Source organism: Phyllobates terribilis, unplaced genomic scaffold (genome assembly GCF_046119375.1).
Source record: "Phyllobates terribilis strain yellow unplaced genomic scaffold, ASM4611937v1 Scaffold_2__4_contigs__length_985480577, whole genome shotgun sequence".
Lineage (NCBI taxonomy): Eukaryota > Metazoa > Chordata > Amphibia > Anura > Dendrobatidae > Phyllobates > Phyllobates terribilis.
This window is the reverse complement of record NW_027362762.1, coordinates 539,796,323-539,808,980: the sequence shown is the minus strand read 5'-3', so window position 1 is coordinate 539,808,980 and position 12,658 is coordinate 539,796,323. Positions and strand designations below refer to the sequence as shown.

Sequence of the window (12,658 nt, the reverse complement as noted above, 5' to 3'; positions counted from 1 at the left end):
CAGTGCATATAGTGCAAGAGGGTCCATAGTACATTCCTGCTGCTGCGGTTCTTACAGATATTTGTAGACATAGCCCCAGGTATCAGGGGCCAGGGTAAAAAAAATTTTTATCTTAATCCTGGTTATTTGCTTAAAAACCAAGGCAGGCAGGGTATGTGACAGACTGCAGTGCATGATAAAGCACAAGAGGGTCCATTGCATGTTCAACTTCTCAGTGATCCTGCTGTGACAAATATTTGAAGACAGAGCCCCAGGTATCAGGGGCCAGGGCATTTTTTTTTATCTTAATCCTGGTTATTTGCTTAAAAAGCAATCCAGAGTACACCATTTTTCTGCTCTATTTGCTTGTTAGCACTGCAGAATACAGCCAGATCTGTTCCATATTTCAGCAATAAAAATCCTGAAATTTGAACTGAACCTGGAAAATATTGGCCTCCTTTTCCATTCTGTTGCAGTGTGTCGGTTAAGCTATTCACACTAGGTCTCTGTGTAGAATAATATTAGTAAATTACCGGCCTGCTATTTAAAACCAGGGCTGTGGAGTCAGTAAGCCAAACCTCCGACTCAGACTCCTCAATTTCCACGACTCCGACTCCCTCATACATGGCTCATATTTAAGTGATAAATTTACTGTAGTACAGATTCATCTCGGCTAAGTCTAGACCCTTATATCAGGAATAGGACAGACATTTATACGACATTTCATAACTTTCCCAAACTGTTCTAAAAAAATATTCCCCACAAACTGCATTGAACAACTGTACCCAATTTATTATATATTTTAGGAGTCGGAGTCGGTACATTTTATACCGACACTGACTCCACCAAAATGGACACCGAATCCGACTCCACGACTCTGACTCCACAGCCCTGTTTAAAACCGTGGTTCTCTGTCAGACATATCACATATAACAGTGTTCCAAAATCAGCCATTTCTGCCTTCCATTTCGTTGCAGTGTGTCGGTCAAGCTATTCACACTAGGTCTCTGTGTAGAATAATATTAGTAAATTACAGCCTGCTATTTAAAACCATGGTTCTCTTTCAGACATATCACATATAAGAGTGTTCCTGTCACGCCAGGTGTAAGTGCAACACAGAGGGAAAAGGGAGAGGGAGCCCAGACACTAGGGAAAGGGGGAAGTGGAGACCTCCTAGTCTGGTCTAGCGTCACCCTGTCTCAACTAACGTCCCTATATATCGTCTTCAGTTATCGCCGATCTCGTGTCTCGCCCTACTTTCCCTGGTGTATAGCTACGGCTAGTGATGGAAGGAGATGAGCACTAATCAACCACCACTAAAACTCTAAAGGCAACAAGGGTAGACAAAACAGGGGAAAATGGCTTAGATTTAGATGAACTCCAAATGTGCACACGGCCTCAAGCTCCAGAGAGGACGAGGTACTGCTCCTGCTAAGCTTCACAATTAGAAATGAATATAACCGGCGACGCCCTCTCAGACACACCAGGTATATATACACCCAGGCCAGAGAGCAAATTAGCAAGAGAGAGGCATCACTCGGTCCTAAAGACAGCCTCCTATCTAAGCAGCTGTCTGCAATGCCAAACGTGAAGATCTCCTGCAAACCACTGCAGGGAGACTGTCTGTCAGCTATGACACACCCGTGACAGTTACAAAATCAGCCATTTCTGCCTTCCATTTCATTGCACTGTGTCAGTCAAGCTATTCACACTAGGTCTCTGTGAAGAATAATATTATGAAATTATAGGCCTGCTATTTAAAACCATGGTTCTCTGTCAGAAGTATCACAAAATAACTGCGTTCCAAAATCAGCCATTTCTAGTGAATGTGGAAAATATTGTCCTCCATTTAAAATGGGCAAGGTGCGTGGCAAGGGACAGGGAAGTGGACGTGATTGTGATGGTGCATGCAGAGGCCGAGGCCGTGGGCAAGCTGAAATTGTGCCACAACAAACAGCCACATTTTGTCGCCCGACTTTCCTGTCCCAATTGCTAGGGGACCGCAGCAACACCACTATTGAACCCAGAGTAATGTCAAAAGGTTGTTGGTTGGATAACAGATAATTCTTCCAGTCACTTTGCCACCACTACTACCATCCTGTCTTCCACATGGTCAAGTCTCAGTAGCCGTGAGTCTGGACCGCATATTCCTCACCCTGATCCTCCTTCCTCCCACCATTCCGAATGCCCGGAAACAACTGATCCCACACTTGGACACTCAGAAGAGCTGTTCATTTTTTCCATTTGAAGATTGGGCCTCTTGCTCGGCCAGATGCAAGCGAGTTAAAGGAGAACACGTGTAGCGATGCCCAAATATTTGAGCAGCCACGGTCACATGAAGGCAACGGTTACTGTCGCAATAGGTGGTTGATGATGAGACACAATTGCCAGAAAGTCAGGAGGAGGACCAGGGAGCGAAAGTGGAAAAGAAGGTGGTGGATGATATAGTAACTGACCCAACCTGGCAGGGGGACATGCAGAGCAAAGACGGCAGCACACAGGGGGAGGGAGGCGTAGCACCACAACAGGCAGGAAGAAGCAGTGTGCTGGCCACAGACACAAGATGGGAAAGTGTTCCCCATAACACCAACATGACAGAAGTTGCCAGTACAACTGTTAGGTTTCCAGAGTCTGGTTGTTTTTTAAAGATTCTGCAGATAACCCCAAAAAGGCCATGTGCACCACCTGCCAGGCCAGCATCAGCAGGGGTAGCAAAACTAGCAGCCTGACCACCACCAGCATGATCAGGCACATGGCAGCAAAGCACCCTACTAAGTGGGCCGAACCCCAGGGTCCAGCAACAGTGTCTGCAGTTGACACCACTGCTTGTTCCTCTGTTGTGCGTGCACGCCAATCCCCTGTCCATGGCGCATGCCAAGATGCCTCCCGCCCTGCACCTGGCAATGCACACTCTCAACTAGCACGATCAGCAAGCACGTCCACTTCCTTGTCTCAGCACAGCGTTCAGTTGTCCCTACCCCAGTCCTTGGAAAGCAAGCGCAAATACGCAGCTAATGCCCCACCAGCCACACTACTAAATTCACACATTTTGCGACTGCTTGCGCTCAACATGTTACCTTTTAGGCTCGTGGAGATGGCAGCTTTCCGCAACCTGATGGTGGCGGCTGTCCCTCGGTACTCGGTCCCCAGTTGCCACTATTTCTCCCGGTGAGTCGTACCCGCATTACACAAGCACGTGTCCCACAACATTAGTCGTGCCCTCAACAACGCAGTTACTGGGAAAGTCCACCTAACCACGGAAAAGTGCTTGTGGGCAGGGACGGTACATCTCGCTGACGGCAGATTGGGTTAATATAGTGGAAGCCAGGACCCAGTCGGACCTTGGGACAGAACACGTCTTCCCGACGCCAAGGATTGCGGCCCTGGGTCAATCAGGGTTGCCCCCACATTCTACAGCTCTTGCACCTCCTCCTCCTCCTCTTCAGCCTCCATCTCTGAAATGAGCAAATCAGTCAGAAGCTGGAAGCACTGCCTAGGCCAAGCAACAACAGGCTGTGCTGAAGCTAATATGCTTAGGTGACAAACCACACACCACTGAAGAGTTGTGGACAGCTCTAAAAGAGCAGGCAGATCTGTGGCTTACACCGCTGAACCTAAAGCGTGTGTGACAATGGCCGGAACCTGGTGGCGGCTCTGAAGAGAGGCGAGCTCACACACGTACCATGCCTGGTCCATGTGCTTAACCTCGTGGTTCAGCGTTTTTTTAAAACCTACCCAGATCTGTTGCATCTGCTTGTCAAAGTACGCCGCGTGTGTGCCCATTTTAAAAAGTCAGCTACAGCTTCCGCCGCCCTTGCTGTGCTTCAGCAGCGTTTGCAGATTCCAGCTCACCGACTGATGTCCCTACGCGTTGGAAATCTACATTGCAGATGTTGGGAAGGATTTGTGAGCAGAAGAGGGCAGTTGTTGACTACCAGCATCAACATGGCTGTCGGTATTCAGGTCAGACTCCACACATAAGACCTCAGGAGTGAACATGGATATTAGACCATCTGTACCATACTCCAAAACTTTGAGGAGTCCACCAAGATGGTGAGTGGCGATGACGCCATAATTAGCGTCATCATCCCGCTTCTCTGTCTTCTGAAACGCTCTCTGCTCACAATTAAAGAGGATGCATTGCAGGCGGAGCACGATGAGATGGAGCAAGTAACCATACAGGGTGATTCCACACAGCCCAGCCTCATCTCATCCCAACGTGGATTGGGTGACAATGACGAGAAGGAGGAGGAAGAACAGGAGCTAGTTTCCTGCGCTATAGACGGTACTATCTGCACAACTGTCATACCGTCTGTTCAGCGTGGATGGTCTGAGGACAGGAAGGAGGAGGAAGTGGAGGAGGAAGAAGAGGAGAGCATGGTCAGTCGTCCTCTTGGTGAGGACACAGAAGTCTTGCCTCTTTGCAGTCTGGAACACATGGCTGAATTTATGTTACGCTGCCTTTCCCGTGACTCTCGCGTTGTCCAAATTTTGGGTGACAGTCATTACTAGTTGGTGACTCTTCTAGACTCACGCTACAAGGAGAACCTTCTGTCTCTTATTCCCTTGCCGGACAGGCCTAATAAAATGGGGCAGTACCAGAATGTTGCGAAATTATTAAAAAAAATTCCCATCTGAAAACGCTGGCTGCAGAGGTCACAGTTTGTTGGACAACCAAGGAGTACAGGCGAGAGAGACATAAATGCAATCCAGCAGAGGCAGGGGAACACTGTCAAAGTTCTGGGACAGTTTTCTCAGACCCTCCCATCGCACAGGCCCTGAGGCACAGGGTACTCTCCCAAGGAGGGAGAAATTTCGGAAAATGCTGAGGGAGTACCTTGCCGACCATACTAATATCCTCTGTGATTCCTCTGTGCCTTATAATTATTGGGTATCCAAGTTGGACACATGCCATGAACTGTTTCTCTACGCCTTGAAGGTCCTGGCCTGCCCTACCGCTAGCGTTTTGTCACAGCAGGTTTTTAGTGTCGCTGGTGGAATTATAACCGATAGGCGCATCCGCCTGTCAACTGAAAATGCTGACAGGCTGACTCTTATAAAAATGAACAAGGGCTGGATTGGGCCAGACTTCTCAACACTACCGAATGATAGCAGCGTAACATAAACTCAAATACAGTGTCTTTTTTTGGGAGGTCTAACTTTATTCGCATGCACCTGTGTCTTCACACCCAGACATGGGTATACGCTTCCTGATTTTGTCTATTTGCTCTTGTCCTCCTCCTCCTCCTCCGCGTCCTCATCCTCCACCACCATATCACCACAATATCTACCATATCACCATACAGTGGCATGTAAAAGTTTGGGCACCCCTGGTCAAAGTTAGTGTTATTGTGAACAGTTAAGCAAGTTGAAGATGAAATGATCTCTAAAAGGCCTGAAGTTAAAGATAACAGATTTCCATTGTATTTTAGGAAAAAATATATATTTTTTAATCTTTTACATTTTAAAAATGACGAAAAAGGAAAATGGACCAATGCAAAAGTTTGGGCATCCTGCATGGTTAGTACCTAGTAGCACCCCCTTTTGAAAGTATCACAGCTTGTAAAAACTTTTTGTAGCAAGACAAGAGTCTTTCAATTCATGTTTGAGGGATTTTCATCCATTCTTCCTTGGAAAATCCTTCCAGTTCTGTGAGATTCCTCGGTCTTCTTGCATGCACTGCTATTTTGAGGTCTAGCCACAGATTTTCATTGATGTTCAGAAGAGGGGACTGTGAGAGCCATTGTAAAACCTTCAGCTTGCACCTTTTGAGGTAGCCTATTGTGGATTTTGATGTTTGTTTAGGATCATTAACCATTTGTAGAAGCCATCCTCTTTTCAACTTCAGCTTTTTTACAGATGGTGTTATGTTTGCATCAAGAATTTGTTGAAATTTCATTGAATCCATTGTTCCCTCTACCTGTGAAATGTCCCCTGCGCCATCGGCTGCAACACAACCCCAAAGCATGACTGATCCACCCCCATGCTTAATAGTTGGTGAGATGTTATTTTCCTGAAATGTGGTGCCCTTTTTTCTCCACACATACCTTTGATCATTGTGGCCAAAGACTTCTATTTTAACCTTTTCGGTCGACAGAACTTGTTTCCAAAATGTATCAGGCTTGTTTAGATGTTCTTTTGCATACTTCTGATGCTGAATTTTATGGTGAGGCTGCAGGAGAGGTTTTCTTCTGATGACTCTTCCATGAAGGTCATATTTGTGCAGGTGTCTCTGAACAGTAGAACAATGAACCACAAAGCTAGAGTCTGCTAAATCTTTCTGTAGGTCTTTTGAGGTTAAGCGGGGGTTCTGATTTGCCTCTCTAGCAATCGTACGAACAGCTCTCACTGAAATTTTGCTTGGTCTTCCAGACCTTATCTTGCCCTTCAATGTTCCTGTTAACTGCCATTTCTTAATTACATTTCAAACTGAGGAAAGGGCAACTTGAAAACACTTTGCTATCTTCTTTTTGCCTTCTCCTGCTTTATGGGCCTCCACCATTTTCATTTTCAGAGTGCTAGGCAGCTGCTTAGAATAACCCATGGCTGCTGATTTTTTGGCATAAAGTTAGAGGAGGCTTGGTTTTTATAAAGATGGGAAATTTTCATCACCTGGCATTTCCTAACGATGGTAGTGAACAAGCCATAACCCTAACAGGCTAATTAAGGTCAGAAACCTTGGTCAAAATTATCAAAGCACACAAATCTCCAAGCGTGCCCAAACTTTTGCATAGGCCCATTTCCCTTATTGTAATTTTTTAAAATGAAAAAAAAGACTATATATATTTATTTGCCTAAAGTACAACTGAAATATGTCATCTTTAACAATATGCCTTTTAGAGATCATTTCATCTTCAACTTGCTTAACTGTTCACAATAACAGTGATTTTGACCAGGGGTGCCCAAACTTTTACATGCCACTGTATATACGTCTTTTGCAAGGGGCAGACCCACTTCCTAAAAATGGGAACATTGTTTTCAGGAGGCCCACTGACCTCTACGTCTCTTGCAAGGGACATTGGAGCTCCTCAAAATTTTTGGCAGCTGTTGCATTCACTGCATAGACAAACAGTATGGGAGACCCACTTCCTAAAAATAGGAACAATGTTTTCAGGAGGCCCTAAGACCTCTACGTCTCTTGCAAGGGACAATGGAGTTCCTCCAAATTTTTGGCAGCTGTAGCATTCACTGCACAGCCAAACAGTATGGGAGACCCACTCCTTTCTAATGGGAACATGTTGTTACTGTGGCCCAGCTCTATGTGTCTTTAAATTGTTATTGGGGTATTTCCTAAATTTTGGCAGCCATTGGACTCACTGCATACCCTATAACTGTATAGCACACCCGCTCCTTTCTAATGGGAACATGTCTTTACTGTGGCCCAGCTCTATGTTTCTTTACATTGTTATTTGGGTTTTTCCAAAATTTTGGCAGCCCTTGCAATCACTGAATTGGGATTACCACTATTGGAAACCCACTCCTTTATAATGGGAAAAAATTTTTTTTACTGAGACCCTCCTCTATGTCTTTTCAAATGGGTATTGGGGTGCGTCCAAATTTTTGGCAGCACTTGTAGTCACTGCATACACAATAACAGTATAGGAAACACACACTTTAATAATGGGAACAACAAAGCATAGCCGACTGCTGGCCCTTTAAGAATAGTAAGGGCCGCCTGATTGCCTTATAAAAATAGTGTTTGTGACTTTCAGAGTCCCTCCTTCATAAATGAAACAGGATGTGTCTGATCATGTCTCACACACCACATGGCCAGATAAGGCAGTAAAATGTTAAAATGACATTTCCTGGTGAATGCATTTTTCACCGTTGAAAGCAATGCAAACGTGCAAAAACGCATCAAAAACGCTATGTGTGAACATAGCCCAAGGTGTGGAGGAGCATTTTTGGTTTTGGTTATTTATTTTGCCCTATATACAAGTAATTACCCTGGAAAGGATGTTCCTTAACATTTTTCCCAGGAAAATCCATTTTGGTTTAGTTTTTGTATGTTTTATTGTGAGTCCGTAAAAGTGGCGTAATACTCTGATAACGTTGTTGACAGAAGTGACCTGGGAGTCAGAGATGCTTCCATGGGTCTTCCCCATGCTGTTCTCATGTCATTTGAGCACTGTTCCCATCATTTTGGGCAATTTTTTTTAGTCTCTCTGCAGACCGCCGGGGGCACCGGAAAAATGCTTGAGTTTCCCATAGACTTACATTACTGATGTTACTCGGACCGAGCGCTCAAGCATTCCAATTTGCTCGACCCGAGCAACGATTACCCGAACATTTTAGTGCTCGTTCATCACTAGTAAGGAGGTTAATCAGCATTTGAAATGTTCAGCTACTTAAATTTGGGTGCACAGGGGATGGACTGTGCACTTGGTCTTCCCGGTCTGCGCTTCCCTAGCCCCCCTGGTTGCCTACCTTCTTTAAATAACAGGTCAATGCTTTTTCAGTGTCCGGCCTCCTCTGAAATCTCCTCTTCAAACAGAAGAGGCAGGCGGGAAGGAGAAGAACCAGTGCACAGTCCAGTAACTAACATAAATTTCAAATGGTGATTAAAGAAGAATCACAAAAACGGATTTCTTGGCCAAATGTATCAATTTATTCAGTATTACAGCACTAGTACAGCCATGTCTATACTGTACATTACAAAATGGTGCTGACAGCTGCTCTTTAAATCAGTTGTCACATGGACAACACGCTGACCAATGGTATTGAATAGGGCAGTTCAGACGAGTTTTTTCAGACGGACCACGTTTCCATGTGAAAAAAAATTGAAGAATGGACTATTCTCTTCCATTTTTCAGATGAGACTCACCCATTCAATTCTATGGGTGTGCAAAAAAATATGGATTCCATACGGATCAATCTTATTGCTTCTGTTTTTTTTACATACAATTACCATTACAATTATTAACATAAGAAACAGTATTTAGTCTTGTAAATTACATATAGACATACAGATGTAAATAACAAACAAAAGAATGACAATTCAGATAAAAAGTACATTTTTGTGCATGAAAATGGACATTTTTTTCATACACTCATGTGAACCTGGCCTAAAGCTTAGCATTTAACCAGGGCTGTATTTAGCACTATATTACCATACAGTATAGCGGCATGGCCCTGGTTTAGACACTTGAGCCATCTTCACACGTTCAGTATTTGGTCAGTATTTTACCTCAGTATTTGTAAACCAGGAGTGGGTGATAAATACAGAATTGGTGACGTGTTTCTATTATACTTTTCCTCTGATTGTTCCTCACCTGGTTTTGGCTTATAAATACTGAGGTAAAAAACTCACCAAATACTGAATGTGTGCACGTGGCCTTACAGGGAACTTGACAGTGGATACTTGCATGTAGAAAGAGACACATCACTCAAAGGAAGCAGGCAGGGGGAAGCTGCAGGGAGCGGCCTTTCCAACTCTTAGCTTGTATGGCTTGGTCACAGTGACTTTAAAGTATATTTTTTCCTCGGAAACAACACAGCTTTTCAGAGTCAAAGATACCTGGCTGAAATCACATAGCCAGTGTCTGATACAAGCTGCCTGTGGATCAGGTAGGATGTATCAGCTGTCTCATTCCCTTTAATCAGCCTAACAGGTTCCCTTTAAAAGTGTCTTGCATAATAATCTAAAAAAAGAGTAAACATTTAAGTGGAGAAAAGCTCTACGTTTATTACTCACATAAACGCCTCAGCCTCATCCTCTGCTTGAAAATGATATGTTCTGCTGTCTGGAAGAGAAGTGGAAACTGTGTAAAGGAATGCATGGGGTATTAGATCATTTACTCTGCATCTCCAGGAGAATTTGTGCTAGAATTCTGCATTTTCATGCACTGTGTGTTAACATGACAACATTTTCCACTAAAGCACATGATTTCCAGACCACGCAGACAGTGTCTGTTAGGAACTGACCACAAACAGTGGTAGGGCTCGCTCACAGGGGCGTATATCACAGCCGAGTACTATATGATGTTTTATCGGATAGCACTCGGCCCTGTACTATACTATGGGGCAGCTCAGATCTGCGATTTTTTTTTTTCTCATGACAATTCGGCATGAGAGAACAATGGCAGCATGCTGCGAGTGGCTACAAGACATACAAGTCTATGGGTGCATGTGAAACATCAGACTGCACTGGGATGTCATCCAAGTGCAGTGTGACTACCACGGACGCCGGCAATGGAGATGGAGAAATTACCTTCTCCGTCTCCTCCACAGCTGTGCTGTGATCCTCTCATAAGACAGAATCAGAGCACAGACACTCAGATCAATCTCTGACAGAGTTTGAGCAGAGTGTCATTTGCACAATCAGCTCGTGTGTCCCCGGCCGTAGAGTTCATGGTTTCTTTATTAAGTTTGCTGTAAAAAAAAAAAAAGACTTTGCTTTTTGAAGGAAAAGTCACCGTGGCCACAATGCAGCTGCTACATATGAACACACCCTAAGAGCATACGCCTCTTAAAGGGAACCTATCATCAATAAAAGACATTATTTTCCTGCAGCCACAGAGCTAATCGGCAGCTAAATACCATTTCACACATAGTCAACAATCTAACATAATGTTTGGCTGCAAGAAGAAAATTAAGTCATAGTCTCCCTGCAGCCGCTCGATTCCATTTATCGGGGCGCTGTCAGGGATGCAAGCCATCCTCATACACTACAGACGGAGCGCACTATGATCCCTCCCACTGTTCCATGACTGACATCCTGTTCTGCAAACACACGCTACAGAGCAGTCTGCCGCTGAAGGTGCAAGGGTAGTGATTGCAGTTTGCTCTCTGTAGCGCCTTATTCACACATCGGATTTTTGCATATGAGTGCTTTCTGTGGTTTTCACAGATAGCACTCGAACCCATGATATTCTATGGGACCATTCACATGTCTAATTTTTTTCCTTGGACCAAGAGGTCTGCGGAAATATCGGAGACATGTCTGATTTTGATCTGAGGGTTGGATCAAAAGCGACAATGCAACTCAATGATCCATGAAAAAAAATCAGACTACACACAGATGACATTCGAGTGCAGTCCGATTTTCACGGACTCTCAGAATGGAGAAGGTGGAGAGATTGTTGGGTTTTTTTTAAATTTCTCCACGTATGAGAAAATCGAATGACACTCGTACCACACTCTGATCAAACTCATCAATCCGATTTTCTCGTACACGAAAAAATCAGACATGTGAATGAGGCCTTAAGAGCGGTGACTACTTATGGGATGGGCCTGCCTCTGACTGGAAGCGAGAATATACATTAATTTTCTCCCTGCAGCCAAACATCATATTAGATTTCTGATAATGTTTGAAACTATATTTTCCAGCAGATTAGCTCTATGGCTTATCCATTCTTTCTGATGACAGAATCCCTTACATGAAATTGGTGCATCATTTAGATGCCTCTGGAGCACATTTCTGTTATAATTTTAGCCAATTTTGTGGCCTCAATTATAGCTAATCTATCAGGCTCTGAAAGACCATGTAATGGCACCAAAAATCACAACATTTTTGCCTAACTACACATTAGGCAAAAAATTTGCAGTTTTCTCTGAAAATTTCTCATTGAATACTTTTGGCCCAATACAACATTTGCATATTTCATTTCATTTTTCTTTTTTTGTCTTCTGCAATTTGTTGACGTTTTTTTGCCCCAAATTCTTCAATTGGCACATTTAATTCATGAATTTTGAACAAAATCAAAATGTTAATTTTTTTGCCCTTAACCGTTTAAAACAAATTTTTTTTAGCAAAAAGTTGTATGTTCTGCTGAAATTTGCATAAATATTCCAGAAGATGTACGGTACATACATTTGTGCAAAAATATTATGAATCAGTTGAAAACATCTGGAAACCCCAAATACTATCTACAATAGTGAACATTAAAAAACATAGGTGAACACCTACAAAATAACTTTTAAAAGAAGTATAAAACATGTAAAAAAAACAGGCAAAAAAGAACAAGAACCAGACAAAAAAAAGGCGCAAATAATGAATCGGGCGCCATTACTCAATACCTTATAGTTTTTAGGATCTCTGTTTGCTGTTAGTAAATGAAAAGCAAAACTCATTAAAAAGATCTGGTAAACAATTATGTGGCCAAGTTATAAAGAAAAGTCTATAAACCTACAAATACATACAAATTGTCTCTTCAGAAAGGAAGAGAACTATACAAATATATATATTATATATATATATATATATATATATATATATATATATATATATATATATATATACACATACATACACACGTATATGTCAAGGTAACACCTGATAAAAAAAAAATTTTTGATTTGAGGTGTTAACTTGGCTTATGTATCTTTTTTTTCTTTTTTGAGGTTTACAGTAAAGGAAGGCGGTAAAGCAAGTAATTAGAAACATCAATAGCAGAGCATACTTAAAACATGAGCAAGGCTGATGTAATGTCACAGTTATTATCAACGAAGGTGATGCATGTAAGCAGTGAAATTGCTCCTAATTCACTATATGTGCGTGAGAATGGTCAATTCACCCAAACTGGTTGAAACCCTAAACCAAGCACAGTCATTTCAACAAACTAGAAATACTTCTAGATCATGTTTTCTTCTAGATCATATTGCTAAACACAAACATATTCTCTACTGCATGAAATGTAAAAAAGTAAGAAGTTGTCATTGTCTTTTTATTTTGAACAAC

At 42.8% G+C, this 12,658-nt stretch overlaps 1 protein-coding gene across 2 annotated transcripts in view; it reads right to left on the bottom strand.

Moving 5' to 3' along the window:
• The window catches only part of LOC141220338 (arf-GAP with SH3 domain, ANK repeat and PH domain-containing protein 3-like), a 127,056-nt gene that overhangs the window by 68,769 nt on the left and 45,629 nt on the right, over nucleotides 1–12,658 (bottom strand). For both annotated transcript variants that reach the window (XR_012288658.1, XM_073666280.1), the window contains exon 13: nucleotides 9,674–9,722. Coding sequence is in view for 1 of the 2 variants with exons in the window: in XM_073666280.1 (XP_073522381.1) it covers nucleotides 9,674–9,722 (49 nt within the window). In the remaining variant the exon portion in view is untranslated. The remainder of the gene's footprint in view (nucleotides 1–9,673; nucleotides 9,723–12,658) is intronic.